Source organism: Ailuropoda melanoleuca, chromosome 4, assembly GCF_002007445.2.
Source record: "Ailuropoda melanoleuca isolate Jingjing chromosome 4, ASM200744v2, whole genome shotgun sequence".
Classification (NCBI taxonomy): Eukaryota; Metazoa; Chordata; class Mammalia; order Carnivora; family Ursidae; genus Ailuropoda; species Ailuropoda melanoleuca.
The window spans coordinates 68,231,984-68,254,257 of NC_048221.1; the positions used below are offsets into that span (position 1 = coordinate 68,231,984).

At 44.9% G+C, this 22,274-nt stretch overlaps 1 protein-coding gene across 3 annotated transcripts in view; it reads right to left on the bottom strand.

Moving 5' to 3' along the window:
• The window catches only part of CNGA3 (cyclic nucleotide gated channel subunit alpha 3), a 46,530-nt gene that overhangs the window by 18,072 nt on the left and 6,184 nt on the right, over window positions 1–22,274 (bottom strand). For 2 of the 3 annotated variants that reach the window (XM_002919972.4, XM_019800435.2), the window contains exons 2-4: window positions 11,927–12,048; window positions 4,929–5,042; window positions 2,533–2,712 (exon numbers count right to left, since the gene is read on the bottom strand). In XM_002919972.4, coding sequence (XP_002920018.1) covers window positions 2,533–2,712; window positions 4,929–5,042; window positions 11,927–12,012 — 380 coding nt within the window. In that variant the 5' untranslated portion in view covers window positions 12,013–12,048. The remainder of the gene's footprint in view (window positions 1–2,532; window positions 2,713–4,928; window positions 5,043–11,926; window positions 12,049–22,274) is intronic. The other variant, XM_019800437.2, reaches the window with a different exon arrangement.

The window sequence follows — 22,274 nt, forward strand, 5'->3', positions numbered from 1 at the left end:
CGGGCCTGCCATCCCTGGTCTATGTGAGAATTGGGTAGAGCGTGGAGGCTGGTTTTGCACCCACCTGCACGTTTATTTAAAGCCGAATCGCACAGTCCTTCTTGGTGTGAAAGGCATTATCTCCTAGTGCTCAATTGCTATTAACGCGCGTTATTTTGACACAGCTAGTTTAAGAATGCCGGCGTGGCCTCGCAGCTGCCTGTCTGTCATCACTATAGACCATTCCAGAAGATGGTCAGGACCAAAGCCAGTGGCCAGTGATACTCCTGCCTGGCTCTCAGGGCGCCTCTTCTCTTCTATGATGATGAACATCGAGCCAAATGTCATTCTGGTACTTCTGTTCACTCCTGCTCAAGTCTCCCTCTCACCATCCAGGATGTGGCTCTAACTGCTTGTTTGGGGAGAGGTTCTGATCATCAGAAAGTCCCCCAAGGAATTTCCCAACCCCTGTGAAATTGGGAAAGAAAGTGTAGCTCCCTGCGATGCAGGGCCTGTATTTACATCTCTTTGTCTGGGGTCTCTTATAAGAGGCCAAACCAACAGAATAACCAAGACCTGTCTTTGCATACATTCTGCTTTGCCAATGGGATTCGCCTGGAAAATCCAAAGTCTTCCTCCCCTAGGAAGCCTCCCTGATTGATCAGCCACCATCCTGAACCATCGCATGCACCTACCCACTCTGAACCCTCGGGTGAGTGACCAGGCATTCGAGGTACAGTCGGGACCTGGCCCTGATGGGGTCCTAGCTTAATCCACTGCTCATCTGGTCACATTGGGAAATGGACAAGGAGGCCAGTGTTCATCTTCATTAGGCTAAGGTTGTAGAGAAGGTAACTTGATCAAATTAGCAAAGGAAGTCTCTGTGTGCCCACCAGGAACTGAACCAGTCTGGCTGGCTCGGTAGCAAACCTCTCTCCCCTCCTCCTCTATGTTCTCTTCTTCCTTATCTGCCATCCCTCCTTTCTTTCTGGCTCAGTAGCCAACAACACGCAGGCCTCACAGTCACGGAGCTCCCTCTCTGTCTAGGATGCCTGGTCCTGGGACTTTGGGATGGCCCTGCACACGTCCCCACCAGCACCCAGGCCCACTGCGGTCCCTTCCCAAGCCCTGGTGAAAAAGTGAGCCCGAGAATGCCAGGTCTTTGCATCTCAGCAAGCAATTCTCATGCCTTTCCCAGCAGGGAGACTAAATGTGGCTCTCCTAGAGTGGTTGCTAGCAAGAAATTTCCTTGAACTCTCATATTTTATCTTAAATATGCTTGTATAGTTTGCAGTCTACTGCAGAATCTATAATAAACCTATAACACAAACATACACACAGGGCAGCAAAATGGAAGCACCAGGAAGATCCATCCTGCTTCCTCTGAGGCTGCATGACCTTCCCTCCCCAGGGGCCCTTGGATGCCTGTTTGAGCCCCTCACACCTGAGCCCTTCTTCTGCTCATTTGACAGAAAAACTCAAAGGACTTTCTCTAGCAATTATATAGGGACCATCTGTTCTGCAACAACAGTGCTTGTTTTCACCTTTACAGCTTATAAATCTTGGCATTACCTAGAGAATTCAGCCAAAAGGTCTAAGCCCCCTTCTTCAGAATGCAGATTCTGAGCAAGAGGCCTCCTGTTTGAGAGGCTTAGAGGCGATCAGCCTCCACCCCCCCATCCCCGTATCTCACCTCTCCTCCCCTCCAACTGCTCAGAGTGTCCTAAAGAGACCTTCTGCTGTTCCGTGTCACTGGATCCAATCTGTGGTGGCCCAGTGGTCCCCCTGCTGAGCACAGGCTGGGGAGACTTCCCAAGAACAAGAGAGGAGGGGAGGCAGCAGCTCTATGTGTGGGGTGTGAGGGTGGGGGGTGTAAGTCAGCACCTGCAGATTTCTCTCAAATGTCTGCACCAGCCACGGCCCCCAGTCAGGTGGTGGGCCATGCATGAAGATGCTTGGGGCCCTTGTTCTGCCGACCCTTCTCCTACCAAAAAGCAAATACTCTCCCCATGCCCCACCCTACCCCCACCTATGCTCCCCACCCCCCATGGTTCTTATTCTGATCTGGGATATGGATGGCTCCTCTCAAACATTCTGACCAACGTTCAGACTTTATTGTATGTACACCTATGCATAAAATTGTGGGTACCATTATGTACTTCCAAGGCTTATGGAATAAAGCCCCTGGTTTTTAGTAAGGTGGGTCACGGTGCAATTTAGGATGAGGGTCCTTCGATGGAGACAGATGGGCGAGGCCAGCATCCCCAGATGCATCTGAGAGTACCAATTCCAGGGGGACACTGGTGGGAACTCTGTGCATGGTCAAAGGAGGCTGGGGACTCTGGTTGAGGGTTCACTCCTGCAGTCCTTCTTGGACTCGGGGGTGGCGACTGTTGGAGCATGCAGTACTCCCCCACCCCAGACACCTCCTTCAAGGTCCAGGTCATGAGGCTGGTGCTGCAGGCCACCCACATAGGGGATCTAAGCCGCAGGCGCAAAGCAGTACGTCCTGCTCCACTCCCGCCTGGTGCGGGCGGCTCATCCCTTCCTTACCTTCTGCCTCCGTCTGGTGGCTCCTGGCTGCCCGCATTTGGCTGGGCATTGCTTTCTTGGCTGGACACCTCCTTGAGCTCACCTCCGCGGAAACGCTCCAGGAAGGAGTCTGTTCTCTGGGCCTCATGGTGTAAGTGCCTGGTGGCCCATGCTCGCAGTGAGATGATCAGACGAGACATCCTAGAAGGACATGGACAGGGAGCCAGTGCAGAGATGAAGGAGATGGAAAGCCCTCTTTCCCAGGGCTGCAGTGGAAGCAGAGATGAGTGGCAGGACGTGGGTCCCGAGGATCCTGGGTTCAGGTGTGCTTCTCCACTCTTCTCCACTCTGCTGGGGCCTTACTCCCTTCTCCTCCATCACCTGCAGTCTGGGGCAGAGCTTTCTAGATAAGGGACATTGTTTTCATTCTAACTTTGTCCTTTTAATACATGAACTCTGCCAAAGGCATCATGGTTCAAATGGGGCATTAGCAGCTTTTCTGCCTATCATTCCTTTTGTAGAGCTTTTTGTTATGACTGGTAAGCATAGGAATAGGAAAAAAAGTCCAATTTGAAAATGGTGATAAAATTTAGAACAAGGTTTAAAGGAACAAATACTCAGGTACAACTTAGATTTTTTCCCCTAACCCTTGTCTTATTGTTTGTTATACAAACTCTTGTTTCTTCCCCAGGCTGGTGTGTAAGTTCCCTTGCAAGTTGCTCTGGCCCGTCTCCCAGAGCCAGGGCCGCAAGCACCTGAGACCAGTCACACCACATCCTCAGAGCCCGCCTCAGCTCCAGCTTCCCATGAGAAGCCTTCCCCATCTCTTCCAGAGGGGAATGAGAAGAGAGCCTGACCTCTGGGTGTCCTGACTTGGCACCTACAGCACATGGCACTGTTCTCGATCAAAAAAATTCTGAGCAACCTAGAACAAGGCCATGAGCTGTCACCTGCCTTGACCCTAATCACACACCTGGGAACTTTGCCTCAGAGAGTAAGTCAAAGCAAGAAGACGTTCCACGCACAGGAATGTTGACAGCCACTGCTGCAGACAGACGTGGAGGTGCCCACCCAGCCCAGCCTCTCTGCTCTGGACATTCCTCCTGCCCCCATCCTCCTGCTGTGGAGGGGCTGGAACCCAGGTCACGCTCCCCACTCCAGCTTCAGCCAACAGGCCCGGGAATGGACAAGACACCCACAGAGAATCACTCAAGCCTCTGAACTAAAAACCACTCCAAGATGGGGTTGGGTGTTTCAACTCAAGATCATATAACAAAGGCCATTTTCAGCCTGTGCCTGCTGATGTGTGAACAGAGAAAGCCAGAAACAGAGGAGACATGCAGAAAAAAAAAAAAATCAGAAAGATCATGACACTCTAGGAGTAAAGGGAGGAAGAGGGCAGGTGCCTGCCCTACTTCCCTCTCATGAGCCCCATTGGCTCCCTTTGCATGAGGCTCCTGTCTGAGCTTGTACTGGCCTCCTGCCTCAGCCCTCCCCCAGGCCTTTCAATATGAGCTGGTGTGATGGTGTCCTCTGCCTTGCAATCATTGAGCCTTAAGACAGCATTTTATTAGTAACATGAAAACACTGGAAATCATGGAAATGCCCAGCTACAAGGGGCTAGTGAAAGAAATATTCCTCCACAATGAGAAATATGAAGAATAACTAGAGGAATTAATTTTTGCAATAATCTCAAGCAAAAACTGTAGAACACGTGACTAAATAAAACTACAGCATTGGTAAAAGAAAAAAAAAATTGGTGGAAGGAAATAACAAGCCCCACATTTGTTGAGCACCTGTCGTGAGTCAGCACTTGGCTCTGATGCCGGCCTCACGTTGTTCCATGCGTCTCCAGATGAGATCTGGAAAGGTAAGATGACTTCTTCAAGGTGGCACAGTTCTCAGAGCCCGAGTGCAGATATCGGCTCAGAGCCTGGATAATCTTGCAAATCCTTTTGCAAGGACGGGAGCTATGAAGTCTAGACATGCACCCGAGAGGACCTGCCAGAGGCTGTTGCCAACCCTGCCCCTAGGGCCATCTGCGTGCCACCGAGGTCCACCAGTGCTCTCCTGCGGCTGGCTGGTCTTGTTTCTCAATTCTTTTTGGAACCCTTCCTGGTTGGCTTTTTCCTAGATTCTTCCAGACTTGAGCAAGTACTTCAATATCACTTTCTATGAAAGCAACTTCTGATAACAGCAGTTTGTCTTAGGTTTTTCTCGGCTCAGAACACTTGACCTGAGACAATATTACTCAGGGATAGATTTCTGACTGCTCTTCTCCTGCCCCTTTTCTTCTCCAAATCTTCAACTCTACCTCCAACACCGCCCCCCGCCCCCATCTCTTCCTGAGACTCATCTACCTTCCTCCTGCCTCGGTCTCCCGCTTCCCAAGGTGAGCACTGAGCCTGGTCGGTTACCTGGCGGGCCCCTGGCTGGTGTAGGAGCTTCGCCTGGACTCCGCCAGGCCCCTGGTCTCCATGGCGATCTCCTGCTGCAGTTCTGACGACGTCTCTTCGCTCGGCGAGTGGACCCTAGGAAATCAAATATGCAGCAGGCTAAATTGATTTCAAGCTCATCCCCTCCTGGACACACTCAGGGATGAGCTGGCCAGATGTCCTGCTTAATGAAGAAAGCCGCCAGCCCCGGTCTTCACTCTGTCAGTCCGTGCTCCAGCAGGATCCAGCAGATCCCAGCTTTTAGGCTGGACGTGGACTTTCCTTTACAGCAAGCCTGACCCCGGAAGGTAGCCTGTCCAGCCACTGCCCGTGGAGTTAAGGGGGGCAGGCCCACAGCACACGGTCCTCATCTGAGCTCCCGGCGGGGGTGTCCTGGGACCTGCCATCAGGAGCCGCCGCAGCTGCTTCTACGCAGTGATTCCAGAACAAGAATTTTGGTTCAGACACATCTCTGTGTACTGAAATCCTATCTGCTAAGGCCAGACGTGTGTACGCCACAGTCACACTATCTGGGCAGGTATTTTGTGCCCGGCCAGCAGCCTTCCCAGGAGCCCATTCTGTCTTTGATTAAGAGGGGTGTCCTAGAATATCGTAGGGAGTTGGCCTAGCCCTCCACGTGCTTTTGTACAGTGCTTTCGCATGACAATTCATTTCCCCTGGGCCCTTTTGTCAAACCCTAACCTCTGTCCCCTGCAGTGGGAGACTGGGCAAGTGACCTCACCTGTCTAGTTCAGGGCGAAAAGCACGGCACACATAGGACAGGGGCTCACAGTTCAATGCAAGCACCAGTCACATCAGCAGAGCCTTGGTGTTGGTGGAACTGCCCGGAATCAGACCAGTGTGTTCGGGCATATTTTGCTTTCATTCCCTGTCTTTTAAAATCTCCTAGGGCCGAAAATTTGATCAGCTTGATTAAAAGCTATCCAGGCATTGACCCCTAGGGATTTGCACTTCATTCTATGAGTCTCGAAGAGCCCAGGCAGGACAAATTAATTCCATCACGTGACCTATTCCAACCTAATCAGCCTTCTTAACAAGGTGGCAACACAGTTGAGGAAATAAGCAATAATTAATGTCAGGAAAAGGCTCTCTCTCTCCTTGGAGAGGGATTAGAAGGCAGAGTCCTGAATCCCAGCCGCAGATCTGCTGACTCCTCTTTCCACAACCTCCCTGCCATCTCCAGCCGCAGGGCGCTCACGACCGTCCCATGGCCCGGCCGGGCCATCTCTGTAGTGGGTTCTTCCCTCCCTCAGTTTCCTCAGACCAAGGCTCCGTTATTTTTTGTGCTGGAACTACACAGAGGCATCTTCAAATACCCTGACAGAAGTCTCCCTGCAGTTAGGAAGCTCTGATCCCCTTGCCTTTCTAATAATCAGCATACTAGGAACGTGGAATGCACATTGCAAGGCCCCCGGGGCAGTTCCCAGAGGACGGAGAGTGGGACAAGTGAGTGAGTCCACATCTCTAGTCCCTGGATCCTAGCAGCTGGCATGTGGTGGGGTGCGGGGTGCAGCAACCAACAGCTGGGCTGCAGCTCCGTCACGGCATGTGTGCCCGGAAGATCCGGAGGCAATCCCAAGGGTGAAGGTGTTCTGTCCCCACCAGCACTTCCTTAGGGAGCTCTGGGCACCACGAAGTCGGCCCAGCATTTCTGCCCAGTCTGCTTTCTGTTAATTATGTGAGGGCACATCCTGAGAACAGATTTATCTGCATTAGTAGCAAAGGAATCAATGACATCAGAGCTGATGAGGATGTGAGGATGAAATGCCCCCCAGATTCCAAAGCAGGCCTGCTCCTGGCAGCGGTGGGGGCTCCCATGTGGGGGCTGGACCTAGGACACTTGCTTGAAGGGTAGGTGGCAGAGTGGGGAGCCAGGAGGCCTGGGTTCGAATCCCTAACCCTAACACCTATTAGCTAGGTGTTCTGTGGGCTGGTCACTTACCCTCCCCGAAGTTTCATAGTCTTCAAAAAGGAAGTAAAGGAAAAGCTGGTGATTTTATACCAACTTAAATATTGTTCAAACAGCCAAGTCCAGAAAATGCACATTTCACTATGAAGAATAGGGAAAGTCTTCTAGGAAATAAGTTCAAGGGACCCAAGGGGGCCTATTCTTCTTGACCCATCTCCCCACTTGTTTTTTTTTTTCTTTTTTTGATGCTTGAAATTCTCTGATGTCTTCTAGCTCCCAAGTCTCGTTCAACATGTGGGGGTATTTAAATAGTCAACCCAGTTAGTTATTCCTCAGAGAAACTGATTTTACCAAGCAGATGGAAGAGGAGATGGGAAGAGAGAAGAGCCAGATGCCTGAGGTAACACTTTGAGTCCCCAAGGACACACAGGTACTGAGAAAAGGGGAGCCACTCTGGCAACCAGTGGAAGAATGGGGATCCAGAAACTCCCAGAGAAATATAGAGGCAAGAGAGACCGGGGGCCAGGCCTCGTCCTGCCAGGAGCTGGCAGAGGGGTCTAGGACCAGGACTTGAGGGGCCTAGTCTGTAAAACAAAGGAGCCGATCAGGCCAGGACAACCCGGAAGCTGTCCCCTGCTTGCCAGCTCTGACTGTAGGCGGCAGGACAGTGATGACGCCTTTGCAGGAAGGAGCTCTGTGAAGTTGGCAATTAGCAAGAACAAGGGCAGCCATCACAACCCAACGACGTGACTGTTTTTGAAAGAGAAGGTAATTTTCAACTTGCGATGCTCATCTTCTAAGTTTTCTTATAAAGAGGAAGTTTGTGTCTGTGAGGTGAAGGTTTCCCCTCCCACTGGCAGAAGACAGGGCTGCTCATCAGAACTGCAACTTGTCGTCAGCTTTGCACTTTGTGGAGCACCTGGTGTCTTCCTCTGGTGACTTTGGAGACGTAAGAGTAAACAAACTTTTGAGAGCAAGGGTGGTGAAGATGATACCTTGTTTTTCTTTTCCTCCTCTCCAGCTCTGAGGAACTTGAATGACCCACGCACGCTGTCTTTGGCCACAGGTGACCAGGGAACTTGTCTCCAGTCCTGGGGAAGCAGGCTGAAAATGGTGTTCTTTGGTGATAATTGCTTTGGGCTCTGCTCGGAGAGCAGCACAAAGAAGGCTTCTCTTTGGTAGGACACAAACCCCTATGTCCCAAAGCTCGCCTAAAATAGCTACACCAGGAGATTGATCTGAGATTGAGGTGCACTCAGTCCTCCGGTAATTCTCTGTCGCAGATTCTGAAGTCTTTCCCTACTGCATTATCTTTTCAAATATGCCAGACCGCTCTTAAATAATCAAGTCAACTAAACAGATCTAAATAGCAAAGAAAAATTCAAGATATTTTTATTGCTAGTATTTCCAGCATTTTGACTTTTTTGTACAAATGAAATCTTTTCATCCATCCTTATGGTTTGTCACTAGGAAAGTGATCCCAATAATTTAAAAAAGGAGAAACAGAAACCTGGCTCTCCAATTTGGTGAAAGATTTTGGGACAGGGATGTCTCAGGGGATGCGTACATGATAGCTCCTCCCTCCTAGGGGCATTCAGCAAAGGGTCACAGTGACACACAGGTTTCCAGCACAGTTTCTTGATATCATTGAGGACAAAGAATGATTAATATTTAAGGACAAACACAATTATTTCTCCCACATGCTTTCTAAAAAAATTTGAATTTTGTTTTTTATTATTTTTTAAAAGTTTATTTAAGTAATCTCTACACCCAACATGGGGCTTGAACTCATGACCCTGAGATCAAGAGTCGCATGCTCTACCAAGCGAACCGCCAAGTGCCCCCCAAAGAATTTGAGTTTTATTATTTTATTATTATTATTATTTTATAATAATCTTTTACTATGTTACGTTAGTCACCATACAATATATCCTTAGTTTTTGATGTAATGTTCCATGATTCATTATTTGTGTATAACACCCAGTGCACCATGCACTATGTGCCCTCCTTAATACCCATCACTGGCCTATCCCAGTCTCCCACCCCCCTGGATTTGACTTTTAAAGCAAGGATCTATGATTTGTTTGAACACTTTCCTCCCCTAAAATAGTAATTTGAAACTTTAAAATTTTTATGTGTACGTGTCAAAGTCCCTGTTCAAATGAATTTCTAGGGAAAACTAGTTTATATTTAGACAGATGTTAGGCTGTGCTGGGAAGCAGAGGAGGGGCCTGGACCTGGCCTCTGGCCCAAGGCTCTTCCAGCCCCCAGCTTGAACACACATGCTCAATCCTTGGTATCGCCAAGGAACCCATTCTAGAAACTTCCATATGTTAACTCAGTCCTGCCTCCATAAGATAAAGCAAACATCTGTCTCATGAAGGAAGCATTCTTTTTCTCTCTCCTTTTAAAACCTCCATAGTGTCTCCATGGGATTTTGTATTAATCTGTCAACAAGCTTTTACCACGGGAGTGGTTGGGCAAAACCCCAAGTGAGACTCAGTAAGACCAGACTAGTGGTCAGGCTGAGAAAGCATGACTTGGTCACAGGCAGGAAATGGCCAAATCCAGATGTCAGGACAGCTGGAGCTGAGTTCAGAGGAGGAGAAGGCCTCCAGCCTGGAACACGAGGGAAGGCCCACAGGAGGGGGACTCATTTCCAAGACTGACAGTGAGCACTGACTGAACACTTTCTACACAACTGGGACTGTGCTGAGAGCTTTCACCTGTGTTAACCTCACTACAGCCCTCCGAGGTCAGTACTAGTCTACTATGCAGATGAGGAAAGAGCAGCCTAGAGAAGTTGCACACCTTTTCAGAGCTGGTCAGTTGCAGAGCCAATGCTCAAATTCAGCCAGCCTGACCCTGAGCCTGTTTGTTATCACGCTGCTCAGGGGATGGGGGATAAGAGGTAGAGTGAAGGGCTTTTTCCTATCCACGAAGATGGTAAATAGCATTGTTGAAGGGCATCAATTCAGAGCCTCTGTGTGGCTGTCCGACCCTCCTAGTGTGCACAAACCCAGTGTGAGCCCACAGAGAGTCTCTTGGGAGCCAGAGGCCCATCGCTGGGGTCCATGTGGCTTAAATTGAGCTAGCAACTTAAATAAATTGAGCTAGCAATTTATTTCACAAAGGGTCATCTTCCAGGAGACCCAGTGAGCTCTCTTGAATAGCCCACACCTCAGGCTGGGCTTGTAGGCCACTGGCTGAGGCAGAGCCAGGACAAATCAGGCAGAGCTTGACCATGGTGGTGTCTGGTCAAGCAGGCATTCTGGGCAGGAGCCCCAGCCCATCAATGGGGCCTGCCTTTTCTCGAGTACCTAACCATAAAGAGACAGACTAAGTCCCTGTTGTTCTCAGCCCCAGGGAGTCTGGAAGTTCCATGAGATGCTCTGATGCTGTCCCACTCAAGACAAAAGCAAGCAATGGGGGAAGTTCCATTTTGCTTCAAATTCTTCTTGATCCTGACAGCTTCTGTCCTTCTGCCATTGGGCCCAAGGTCTCAGGAGCCCAGTGCTGCCCAGGGAGCTTCATTTTACTGCTGTGCCCCATGTGTGTCCCCCTTTTCTCCCCTCCACCCCAATCTTCTTTGAACACCCTGCCCCAAGAGGTTTATTAGCACAGATGTGAAAAAGAAGCTATTCATGCATACCAAAGTCTTAATAGCAGATTTCTGTCCTAAGAGTGTTCTTTTTTTTTTTTTCTTTTAAATTAGGGGGAATGCTTAATCTAAAGGAATAAGTCCCCAGTGGTGGGACACAGGTATGGACAGTAGGCCAGTTAGGAGGGAGAAATTTGAGTAGAATGAGAATTTCTGATGGCCCTGAATCATATCAAAAATTCCTGGGACTCCAGCACCATGTTAAAATGGTTGGAGGCAATAAATATCTGTTGGGATGCTTTGAGATATTCCTCCCTTTGCCTGAATCCCCAAAGGTGTGGTTCTAGGACTACATAAATTTGTCATGACAGGGACGCAATCTCTTTGGAAATTGTTGTCCATCACTCATGAGCAGGGTTAGCTAAGGAGTGGGACCAAGAATCTAGACAGAAACAAACAAACAAACAAACAAATGTGCATCTGAAAGAAGAAGTGATATACATTAGTAACTGAGGAGAAATGGTGGATGAGTACCAGTACCAGGGATGTGAGCACTGAGGGACTGTCATTGCACTTAATGATCATTGGATAATATGCAGTTACCATGGGAGGGAGAAGTTTTCATGGGAGGGGGAAGTTTTCAGTGTTATATATATAATAGGACAACAATAACATAAATACAGGAAATAAAGTTTCTCATGGTTCAACTCAATCAACTGTTTGAGAATTTAAGAAACATAAAAACGTAAGTCCATTTGCACAAAGCAGGTACACTCCCACTTCCTTACCATTGTGCCAGGAGTTTGGAAAAGAAGCTGCTTCATTTTGCAGTTGAAGAAACTGAGGCATGGAGAAATTAAGTGGGTTTTCCCCAGTCTACCAGTAAACTACGAACAGGGCTAGGAGTAGAACTCAAGGCCCAGATTTCCTCATGGCTGCCTGTGCGGGAATGTCATTGATGGGGCAATTGGCTTCACTGGCAAGGCACAGCCCACTCCCTGCAGACCATAAACACAGCATGAATCCTGACCTTCCACTGGAAGCCAGGGACAGTATATCTGATTTGTACTACATTCCTAGCGCCCAGGACAATGGCTGATGCAGAGTCCAATAAATGTCTGAGGTGTACACGGAAAAGTAAGGAAGTTTGGAGAAGTTTTTACTGTAAAATTCAATTTGCTGCATTTGAATCTTCATTTTGTTACCTTTTATAAGTTATATAGCATTTTGAGCCTCCTTTTCCACCTCTCTAAAATGAGAATAAAAACTACTTCAGTGGGTTGTGAGGCTTAAGCGAGATGAAGTAAGTGAAGTCAGAAGGAGCACTGTGAATAGCCAGCACCCTCCAACCTGTGGTTGGCCACAGGCTAAGGCACTGTTTACCCCACAGCCTAGATCAGTTATGGAAGCAACTCATTTTATGGGCATAAAATGGAAACCCCATCTTACCTGCTGAGGCCATTTTCAATGTGGTCTAGATCTCTGTCTGTGGTCCTTACCACGGGGTGGGAGAATTGTGTGTTAATCTTGGCCATCTTCTTGCTTTGTCACGTTCAGCCCCAAGGTGTTTGCTGAAACGAGAACACAAAGCAGATCACATCAGGACGGGGAAGCAGCTGCACACCCAACTCGTTGTAGGTAAGGGCTCTTTCCCTGGTCAAGCCCTGGCACACATATCCTCTTCCATTTCTCCCATAGTTCCAGCTACGCTGTGTTTTAGTTGGGTATCTTTGGGCTTTTCTTCCCAGCCTGAAGCACAAGCAAGGTCTTGCACTCCTTTGTGTATGCTGCCATGCCAAAGAGCTGCTCAAAGTTAAATGCTGATCTAGCCAATGAAGTCGGTACTTGATATAAGAAAGCTAAAATCCTCATGATTCTGTGGAATGAAGTGATGTTCCTCTTGACTCTGGTTTTCTCACTTACATTTTTATTTTATAATTTTGCATATGTTTTAGTAGCTCTCCCAAATCCCATTTTAAAACAAAGCATAAAAAAACCAATACTTGACATTCATAAAACCTTTCCAATGTGTTGTTATACTCAAAACACATGCCATCCCATTTAATCTTCATAATAACCTCATCAGATATTCACAATTTTTATCCCCACTTAAAGATGACTAAATTGAGACTCAGAGATGTTAAGTATCTTGTTCAAGCAAAGAGATAGGTGAAACCTGTTGATGGCATGATCCTAGGGCTAGAAATCAGACAGTGAATACTCTCCCTTCAGCAAACATTGGAAGGTGTCCCCAAGACTGATGAGAAAAGAAAGTTGATGTGAGCACAGAGCTGGGTGATGAACAAAGATTGGCCAGTTCCTTCATCCTTCATCAAGACCTTTCATGTGGAAGATGAATCCCTGAGGACAGTTTCTCTTGAACAGACAAACACAGGCTCTCTGGAGCAGTCACATGGCATAAGTATGTCAGATGTCAGTAGAGACCAGTCTAGAGAAAGATGGTGATCTCTACAAATAGTCCAGTGACTCATACCAAGACTAACTTAATTCCAAATCCAAAGGAAGGAGAGTGCGAGGAGCCTCCTGCATCTAAGCATGGTTGTCGATCCTACTCGCCACAGCCAACCCACCATGAGTTTGCTCGGGGCAGTTGTTTGCTCATAGGCCTTGGCTCATCTCTGATGTTTGCTCATTTAAGTCTATGGTTTAAATTTCACACTTTTCTCAATAGATCAAAAACTGTTTTGATTTTAAAAACTTTATTCATTTATGTAACAGCGAGTTTCTGGCTGATAGCAGGAGCTACAAAGGAATGTAAGATAAAGGCTGTTCTCAAGGATCTTATAGTCTAGCAGGGCAGATGATGGGTACCAGAGGGTCCTGCAGGCCATGTTAAGGGGCTTGGGCTTTACCCTGAACCCAGCAAGGATGTGGTCAGATGTGTAAAGGCCACTCTGGCTGCACTGAGGAGGACATATTCAGGGAACATGAGTTGGTGTGAGGTGAGCAGCTAACTGCAGCAGTATCTCAAGGGAGAGAGAATAGTTGCCTGAACTAGGTTTGTGGTAATGAATCAGATAAATCAAAGAACTACCAAATGGATATAATCACTGGGACATGGTAATTAATCAGGTATAAAGGGTGATGAGGAGGGAGGTGCTGAGCATGACTGCTGGTCTGGGGCATTGATGATTCTGCACACTGAGGCAGGGAACTAGGGGAAGAAGCAGGTTTGAGAAAGAGAGTGATTCCAGTGTGAGATGTCTGTGGAAACCTTACAGCCAACATAGGAAATAAATGTCTTCCATTGAAGGCAATAAGTCCAATTTGAAATCATTCACCTAATGTTTTTTTACTGAGCACTTACTATGAGTGAGATAATACGCAAAGAGCTAGGGTTTTACAGAGAAGGATATGCATCTCTGTCCTCAAGGAGCTTACAGTCCAGTGGGATCTAGATCAAGTCTCAAAAAAGCTTTGGGACTCTGCAGAAAATCTATCAAATTATTCTTTTTATACATTTCCAGGAAAATTACACCAGATAAAGTTCATTGCCTCCAGCCTGTGTCCCTTCCTGCAGCACCCCTCAGCTGTACAAACCCTGGCCTCAGATGCTATTGTACGGGGGCAGCACTCCTGAGCCCTCACAGACCTGCCTCCTATGGAGGGCTACTATATGCCAGAAACAGGGTAGGTGCTCATGTAAGACTCCTCCTTTAACCCTCAAATAGCCTCCCCTTTCCTGACCTTTTACAAGTGAAGAAACTGAACAGATAAGTAATTTCTATAATGTTGCTTATAGCCTGACCCAGGATTGAAAATACTGTCTGACTCCAGAACCTGATAGTGTAAAGTTAATGGGTGGGAAAGAACTGGCATTGCCTTTTGGCCGGAGCAGGAGGGGTGCTTGGGATCCCAGGCTTTAAAGGGCTCTACTCTCAGCCACAGCACATGAGGCCAAGCAGACTTGCCCCCTGCTCTAGAATAGGCTCTGGGTGAACAAGACGCCCAAATTCTGTGCTCAGGAGGTTCTGGACTGGCTCTAGGGCCTGCCTGGGTCTCTTCCCAGGTCTGTTTTCCCAAGAAGGGCATTAGTGTGCACTCCCCTAGAGCTCCAGGTGGCCAAGGAGGAGCTGTTTGAAGGGAGGGGTGAATGGAGCTCAGAGGTGTGGGGTGTCCACACACGTGTGCGAAAGACCCCTTGTGACATGGGATGGGCCCGGAACTGGGCAGGGAAGGAGGTAGGCATGGACGGGGACCAGAGATCAAATCTCCCCCATGCCACCATGTTCTGAGGCTGAACTCAAAGGGACTTGAGAAGTCTATTTGAATCTGGCCTTCCAGTCATTGTGAAAGTGATTTGTCAAGGTAAGAGGATAGGACATGTTTGATTTGACAATGTACTAGCTTGGTCTCTGTCATGGCCATCTCTAGCTCTCTACCTCACATCCTTCCTGCCCATCTTTCAGCCCAGCTGTTGCTATGGAAACCAGTTGCCTGTGGGGTGACCCAGCAGCACCTTGCCTCAGCTACACTGTGGATTGCTCCTCTTTTTTCCTGGGACTTCCCTTCTTCCCCCAGAGAACATATGCTAGGATGCTTATGCCATTCTGACACATGTCCAAACCTAGAAGTGCTAGAGAGGTAACCCGCCTTGGGCAACCTTTGACTACCAGAACTCAGGAACCAGTGGTAAATATTCCCATCTTCTATTCCTCAGGAAGATAATTCTATGGTACTCTACATGGTTCTTTGGAGAAGCCCTAGAAGGGTCAAGCCAGTTGCCCAGAGTGGTGATCAGTTTGATAATGTACACTTGGGGTGGCTTTCCCATCTTGCCTTGTTTTTTCTTCTAAGACCCCTATGTCTCTTCCTTAGAATCACTCCCCAGATAAACTGCCTGCCTGCATGCCTTTGTCCAAAGTTCTAGGTTTTGGGGTTTTTTTTTTTTTTTTAAAGGAGGTGATTACCTCGGCTAAGAGAGTATTTTTTTAGATATTTAGACAAATGGTAGGTGGGTTACGTGTACTCCTGACTTCGGCCCCTGACAGGTAGGACAGGGGAAAATGTGTGTGATTAAAGGGAAATGTTAAAGATAAGTCAGAAGATCTTGTTTTCCCAATTGTTCATAAACATCATAATAGTTGTCTTTTTTAAAAAATTAAAAATCAGGATCCAAACCAGGTCCACACATTCTGATGGGCTGATTGGCATTTTTTAATCTAAAGTTTTGGTTTTTTTTAAAGATTGATTTATTTGAGAGGGAGAGAGATGCTCATGTGTGCGGGTTTGGGGGAAGGGGGAGGGGGGAAAGGTGCAGAGGGAGAGAATCTTCAACAGTCCCCCCCATCCCAATCTGAGCATACAGCCCAGTGGTGCGGGGCTTGATCTCACAACCCATGAGATCATGACCTGAGCCAAAACCAAGAGTCGGACACTTAACTGACTGAGCCTCCCAGGTGCCCCTAATCTAAGGTTTTTGCTGCATTTCTCTTCTTTCTCTTTGTGGAAGAAACATAATAGTACTCCAGAGTTTACTATAGTATGGATTTTTGCCAATTCCAAATCAACAATGTTTTCTGTAAATTGGCTGTTGTACTCAGAGGTTTGGTCAAACTGGGGTTCATTTTTTTTTTTCAAGAATATTTCTTTGGGTGATTTTAGCACCCATTGATGATCATTGCCTGGACCTATCATTTCATTACGAGTTGCAAATTGGTGATATTCTATCATTTCTTCTCTACCGATTAGCTGATATAGTCTTAAATAAAATTTTACTTATTATTTGGCTCTTCAGTGGTACTATTCATACAGGAAAGGCAAGATAAATAATTCTTTCCTCTTATTTACCAGTTTTTAAGTCCTAACATCCTAAGTGATTCCCCAACTGCCCTATGAATTTTCACATTTCCTAGCCCAGACAAATTCTGGGAGAACTCACAAATGAGATCATGAAATTACAGTCAATGATCCTGAGGCAGCTGTTGAAAATGAAACCTGCCATCCAGCCAGGGCCCCCTGAGTGCGAGGCCCTTGCATATCCATTACTCATTAATCCTCAGGAGCCCCAAGAAGTAATAGTGACGCTGGTTTTGCAGGCTTGGGTCTGTCTGACCCTGAAGTCCACGTAGTGGTTTGTTTTGTTTATCACACCCACTGCAGGGGATTAGAAATGCGCAAATATAATTTTAATTTTCAAGCACAGGAAGAAGATGTATCCTGCCAACTACCAGGGTGACCTTGAAGTGGATCCTAGGTGTGAGTCTAAGAATGGTTTGTGAGCATGTCTCAAATGAATGTGAGTTTTCTAGGGCTTGACTGGGGAACTAACAACATATCATTTCAGACAATTTTCATTTTCTTTACAGCAGTACTAAATCCAGAATGTTTTCTCCCCCTGCCCCCCACCCCCCCACACACTTATTGACTCCTTCCACATCCCAGACTTCGTGCCTGGCTCCGAAGATTATGAAGATGAAGAAGACAGATCTCTGTCTTTGAAAGCACAAAAGTGCTTGGGGTAAACAGGAATGGAAATGGGGGGGTGGGTAGGATACAGAGGTGTAGAAATAGAGGTAGAAGCATGTGGGGAGCAATGTGGAAGGGGGGAGGCACTAATTCTGCCTCAGGGACCACAGAGGTCTGAGGAGGCTTCTCAGGTGAGTGGTGATCACAGTATTTATTTGACATTATTCAACATTTACTGTGTGTTAGCCATTGTGCTATGCACCTTTAAGGATTTGATTGTGATTTCTGTGCTCTGGTGCATATTTTAACTTTCTTCATCGCTCTTGCCTTGGACACCTACGGAGGCCAGGAATCTAATACAGCTCATCTGCACTCCAGTGTTTTTCATACTTGTCTCATTCCTTTATTAACTCCAAAAGACTTGAAGGCAAGAACTGTTTCCTTTACTTAAAAAATATCTTATCCTCCTAAACACCAGTGTAGATACACATGGTGGGTAATAAAAAGCAGGTGGCATAAATGGAGGAGGGACAGGTGAGTAATTGCAACAATGACACTAATAGTAAAAACTGTATATTTACTGAGCATTTACTCTCTGCCTGGTACTGTTCTGATCATTTTAAATGTGCATTAACTCATTTGATTCTCACAATGCTCCATGAATGAGTCACACTGAACATTTCTATCTTACTTAAAAATGGATGGAACTTTATAAGGGAGAGAGCAAGTAGGCAACAAAGGAGGTCAAAACATGCAAAGCTCTTTCTTCTTAACTAAAATGTGCTTCTGAAGAAAAAAATCTTGGTCCCTACTTATGATGACTAGCTCTTTATAATAAAAAAATATTGTCCATGCTCTGTCTTTTTCCATTATGGCTTAATGTGAAAACCAGTCCTGGTTCAATTTGTGTCATTTGAAACATTATCATTTTCCAATCCCTAAATGTAGCTGAGACGATAAGGAGGTGTCAAGAGCCCAAGATGAGTACTCTTCTGACCCACTGGAGGATTTTCTGAATTATCATTGTCTTTGGTTGTGATTCCTAGCAGCCAGTGGCTGGCAGGTCCCATTAGTGAAGCACAGAGACTAGATACAAAACCATGCCAAAAAGACGGAAACCCCAATCAGAAGAGAGCCCCACAGTCTGATGGACAGGCACACTGGGTGCAGACCTTTATTTTCTCCAGCTGAAACAGATCACTTTTACCACTTAGGATCTACAATATTCTCAGAAGTAATATCTCTCTGGGTTTCATCCATTTCGGTTCTCTACAACTCAACTTTCTCAGCATCACCCTGGGCAAAAGCACTCAGCAAATCCTCAGTAAATGTGAGGCTAGACAGCCTTGCTTTGTCAAACTAAACTCCAAAGATAAGCCAATAACTCTCTTATGGCCTACATGCCTTGGAACCTTTTCCAAAGCACACTTCAAATTATCTCTCCCTTCTTCCCCTATCCCATCTGGAAACTGCAGGATGAAAGGAAGCTATCCAATACTAAGCCACTTAATCACTCTGAGACCTGTGAACCAGCCCACAGAACAAACACTTGAAACAGAACAGACATTATTATAGGCGATAATGAAGGCTGTGTTTTCAAGCATTCCTAGGTTTATGTAGGGGGAAGACACTAGTAAAATACCTTTTGTTTGAGGCAAATGGCATTGGAAAGACAATATAGGTGGCCAAGAGCACTGTACTGAGAGAAAGGAAAGCTGGATTCTCTTAGCTCAGCCTCCAATTTGGGCAAGTAACCTTGCATTTTGGTTTCTTCATCCAATGGTGGACATGGACTTATTGCAAATGAAATCTTTCACAGAAACTCAACAAATAAAACATGTACTTGTAGCATTTTATTTAAGTGTATTTGAAAACACTTATAAAGACAGTTAGTGGGTATTTACCTCCTCCCTAAAGTGGAAATACTAATTCAAAAAGATATGTGCACCTCTATGATCACTGCAGCATTATTTACAATAGCTAAGATACAAAAACAACTTAAGTGTCCACCAATAGATACTCAACAATTAAAAGAGAGAGAGAGAGATCTTGCCATTTGTGACAACATGAATGGACCTAGAGGGTATTATGCTAAATGAAATAAGACAGAGAGAGAGACAAATATCATATGATTTCACTTACACATGGAATCAAAAACAAAGAAAAAAAACCCATAAAGAAACCCATAAATACAGAGAAAAACTGATGGTTGTGGTGGGGGGCAAAAATGGGTGAAGGGGAGTGGGAGATACAGGCTTCCAGTAATGGAATGAATAAGTCATGGGGATAAAAGGTAAAGAGTAGGGAATATAGTCAATGGTACTATAATAGTATAGTATGGTGACAGATGGTATTACATTTGTGGTGAGTATAGCACAATGTATAAAGTCATCAAATCACTATGTTGCACACCTGAAACAAATGTAACATTGTGTATCAACTATACTTCAATTAAAAAAAAATCAGTGGGATAGAAATTAATTTTGACCATGGTGTCCAGTATATTAAAATTTGGAGAAAAATACATCAAAAAACCTTAGAATGTACACGGAACACCTTAGGGAACTCTGTGGAACAAAGCTGAAAACCAAGGCTCTGTTGGTTATTAAAGGTCTTTCCATTCCAAGAGTTTCATGATGGAAAAAACCGTAGAGTGCAAATATTGGGCCTGACAGTCCTCTCATAGTTTGTGTGTGAATGTGATCTTACTAGAAGAAATAAAATAAAATAAAAATATTCCAGAGCTTCAAAAACAGAAAGGAAAAATCTATATAATGTTAAAATTTTCTGGGCATGGTACAATACAAATAAAAACAACTTGAGGGGTGTCTGAGTGGCTCAGTCAGTTAAGCATCTGCCTTCGGCTCGGGTCATGGTCCCAGGGTCCTGGGATCAAGCCCTACATTGGGCTCCAGCCCCACCTTGGTCTCCCTGCTCAGTGCAGGTTGCTTCTCCCTCTCCTTCTGCCCCTCTCCCCCACTTGTTCTCTCTCCCTTGCACTCTTTCTCTCAAGTAAATAAATAAAATTTTAAAAAAAACAATTTGAGTATCAGAACTTACATGAGAGGACACTTTGAAAATTACATTATGACACCTAGATCCTTTCCAAGAATGCAAACTTGATTTAATATCCAAAATCAGTCAATGTAATACACCATATTAATTAAATGGCAAAAGCCATATGATGAATGCAATAGACTTGAGAAAATCATATGACAAAATCCAACATATTTTCAGGATAAAAACAATCAACAAAATAAGAACAGAAATTCCTTAAACTGATAAAGGGCATCTATGACAAAACCACAGCTAATATCATACTTAATGGTGAAAGACTGAACACTTTCCCCTAAAATCAGGAACAAGACGAAGATATTCACTCTTATCACCACCATGCAACATACTACTAGCCAGGGCAATTAGATAAGAAAAACAAAAGCATCCAGATTGGAAAAGAAAAAGTAAAACTATCTCTATTTGCAGATGACATGATCTAGATTACAGGAAATCTTAAAGAATTCACTAAAAAACTATTAGAATTAATAAATGAGTTTAGTGATATGGTAGGATACAAGATCAGCTTACAGAAATCAATCATATTTCTATACACTAGCAGTGAATATAGGAAAATGAAATTAAGAAAACAATCCCACTTTTAACAGCAGCAAAAGAGAATTAAACACCTAGGAAATATAACCAAGGAAACTGAAGTTTTGTACACTGAAAACTGTAAGACATTGTTGAAAGAAATTGAAGATACAAACAAATGGAGAGATATTTACTGCTCATAGATTGGAAGGATTAATATTACTAATATGGCAATACTCCTCAAATTATCTACAGATTCAATGCAATCCTTACCAAAATCCCTGCTGGAATTTTTGCAGAAATTGACAAGACGATGCTAAATTTACATGGAAATTCAAGGAACCCCAAATAGCCAAAACAATCCTGAAATCTTGAAAAACAAGAACAAAGTTGGAGAACTCACACTTTCTGATTTCAAAATCTTATTACAAATTTCCAGTAATCAAAATGATGTGCTACTGGCTTAAGGATAGGTATATAGATTAATGGAATAGAATTCAGAGTCCAGAAATAAACTCCCACCTTTATGATCAATTAATTTTTGACAAGGATAACAAGATAATTTAATGGAAGAAAGAACAGTCTTCTCAACAAATGTTAGTAGGAAAACTGAATGTCCACATGCAAAAAATTTACACCATATACAAACAGGAACTCAAAATGGATCAGAGACTTACATGTAAGGGCTAAAACTATAAGATTCCTAGAAGAAAACACAGGAGTAAATCTTTACGGCCTTAGGTTAGGCAATGGTTTCTTAGATATGACACCAAAAACAAATTAAAAAAGAAAAAAATAGATTACTTCATCAAAATAAAAAAATCTCTGTATCAAACAACACCAAGAAAGTAAAAAGTCAACCCACAGAATGGAAGAAAATATTTTTAAATCATACATTGGTACAGGTCTTGTATCCAGAATATATAAAATTACAACTCAATAATGAAAAGACAGCCCAATTAAAAAATGGTCAGAGGATTTGAGTAGACATGTTTCTGAAGAAGATATATAAATAGTCAACAAGCATGTGAATATAAGCATATTTAGTCATGGGGAAATGCAAATCAAAATCCTGATGAAATACCACTGCATACCAACTACAATGGCTATAATAAAAATACAGATAATAACAAGCATTGGCAAGGATATGGAGAAACTGGAAACCTCACACACTACTAGTAGGAATGTAAAGGATGCTCCCATGTTGGAAGACAGTCGGGCAGGTCCTCAAAATGCTAAACATAGTTGCCATATGACCCAGCAATTTTGCTCTTGAGTATATGCATAAGAGAAATGGAGACATACATCTACATAACAACTTGTACATGAATATGCATAGCAGTATTATTTTTAATAGCCAAAAAGTGGAAGCAACCTACATGTCCATCAGCTGATAACCGGATAAACAAAATGTGGTGTATCTACATAGTGGAATGTGATTTGGCAATGGAAATGCATAAAATACTGACTCGTGCTACAGCATGGATGAACCTTGAAAACATCATGCTAAGTAGAAGACACAGGATGCAAAAAGCCACATGTTGTATGATTCCATTTATATAAAATGTCCGGAATAGGCAAATCCATTGAGAGAGAAAGTGGATTAGTGGTTGCTGGGGGAAAGTGTTCGGGTGGGGGGAGGTGGCCAGAAAAAAAAAATGACTGCTAATACCTACAGGGTTTCTTTCAGTGGTATTGAAAGTTTTAAAATTATGTTGTGGTGATGACTGCACCACTGTGAATGTTACTAAAAAGTGCTGAATTGTATACTTTAAATAGA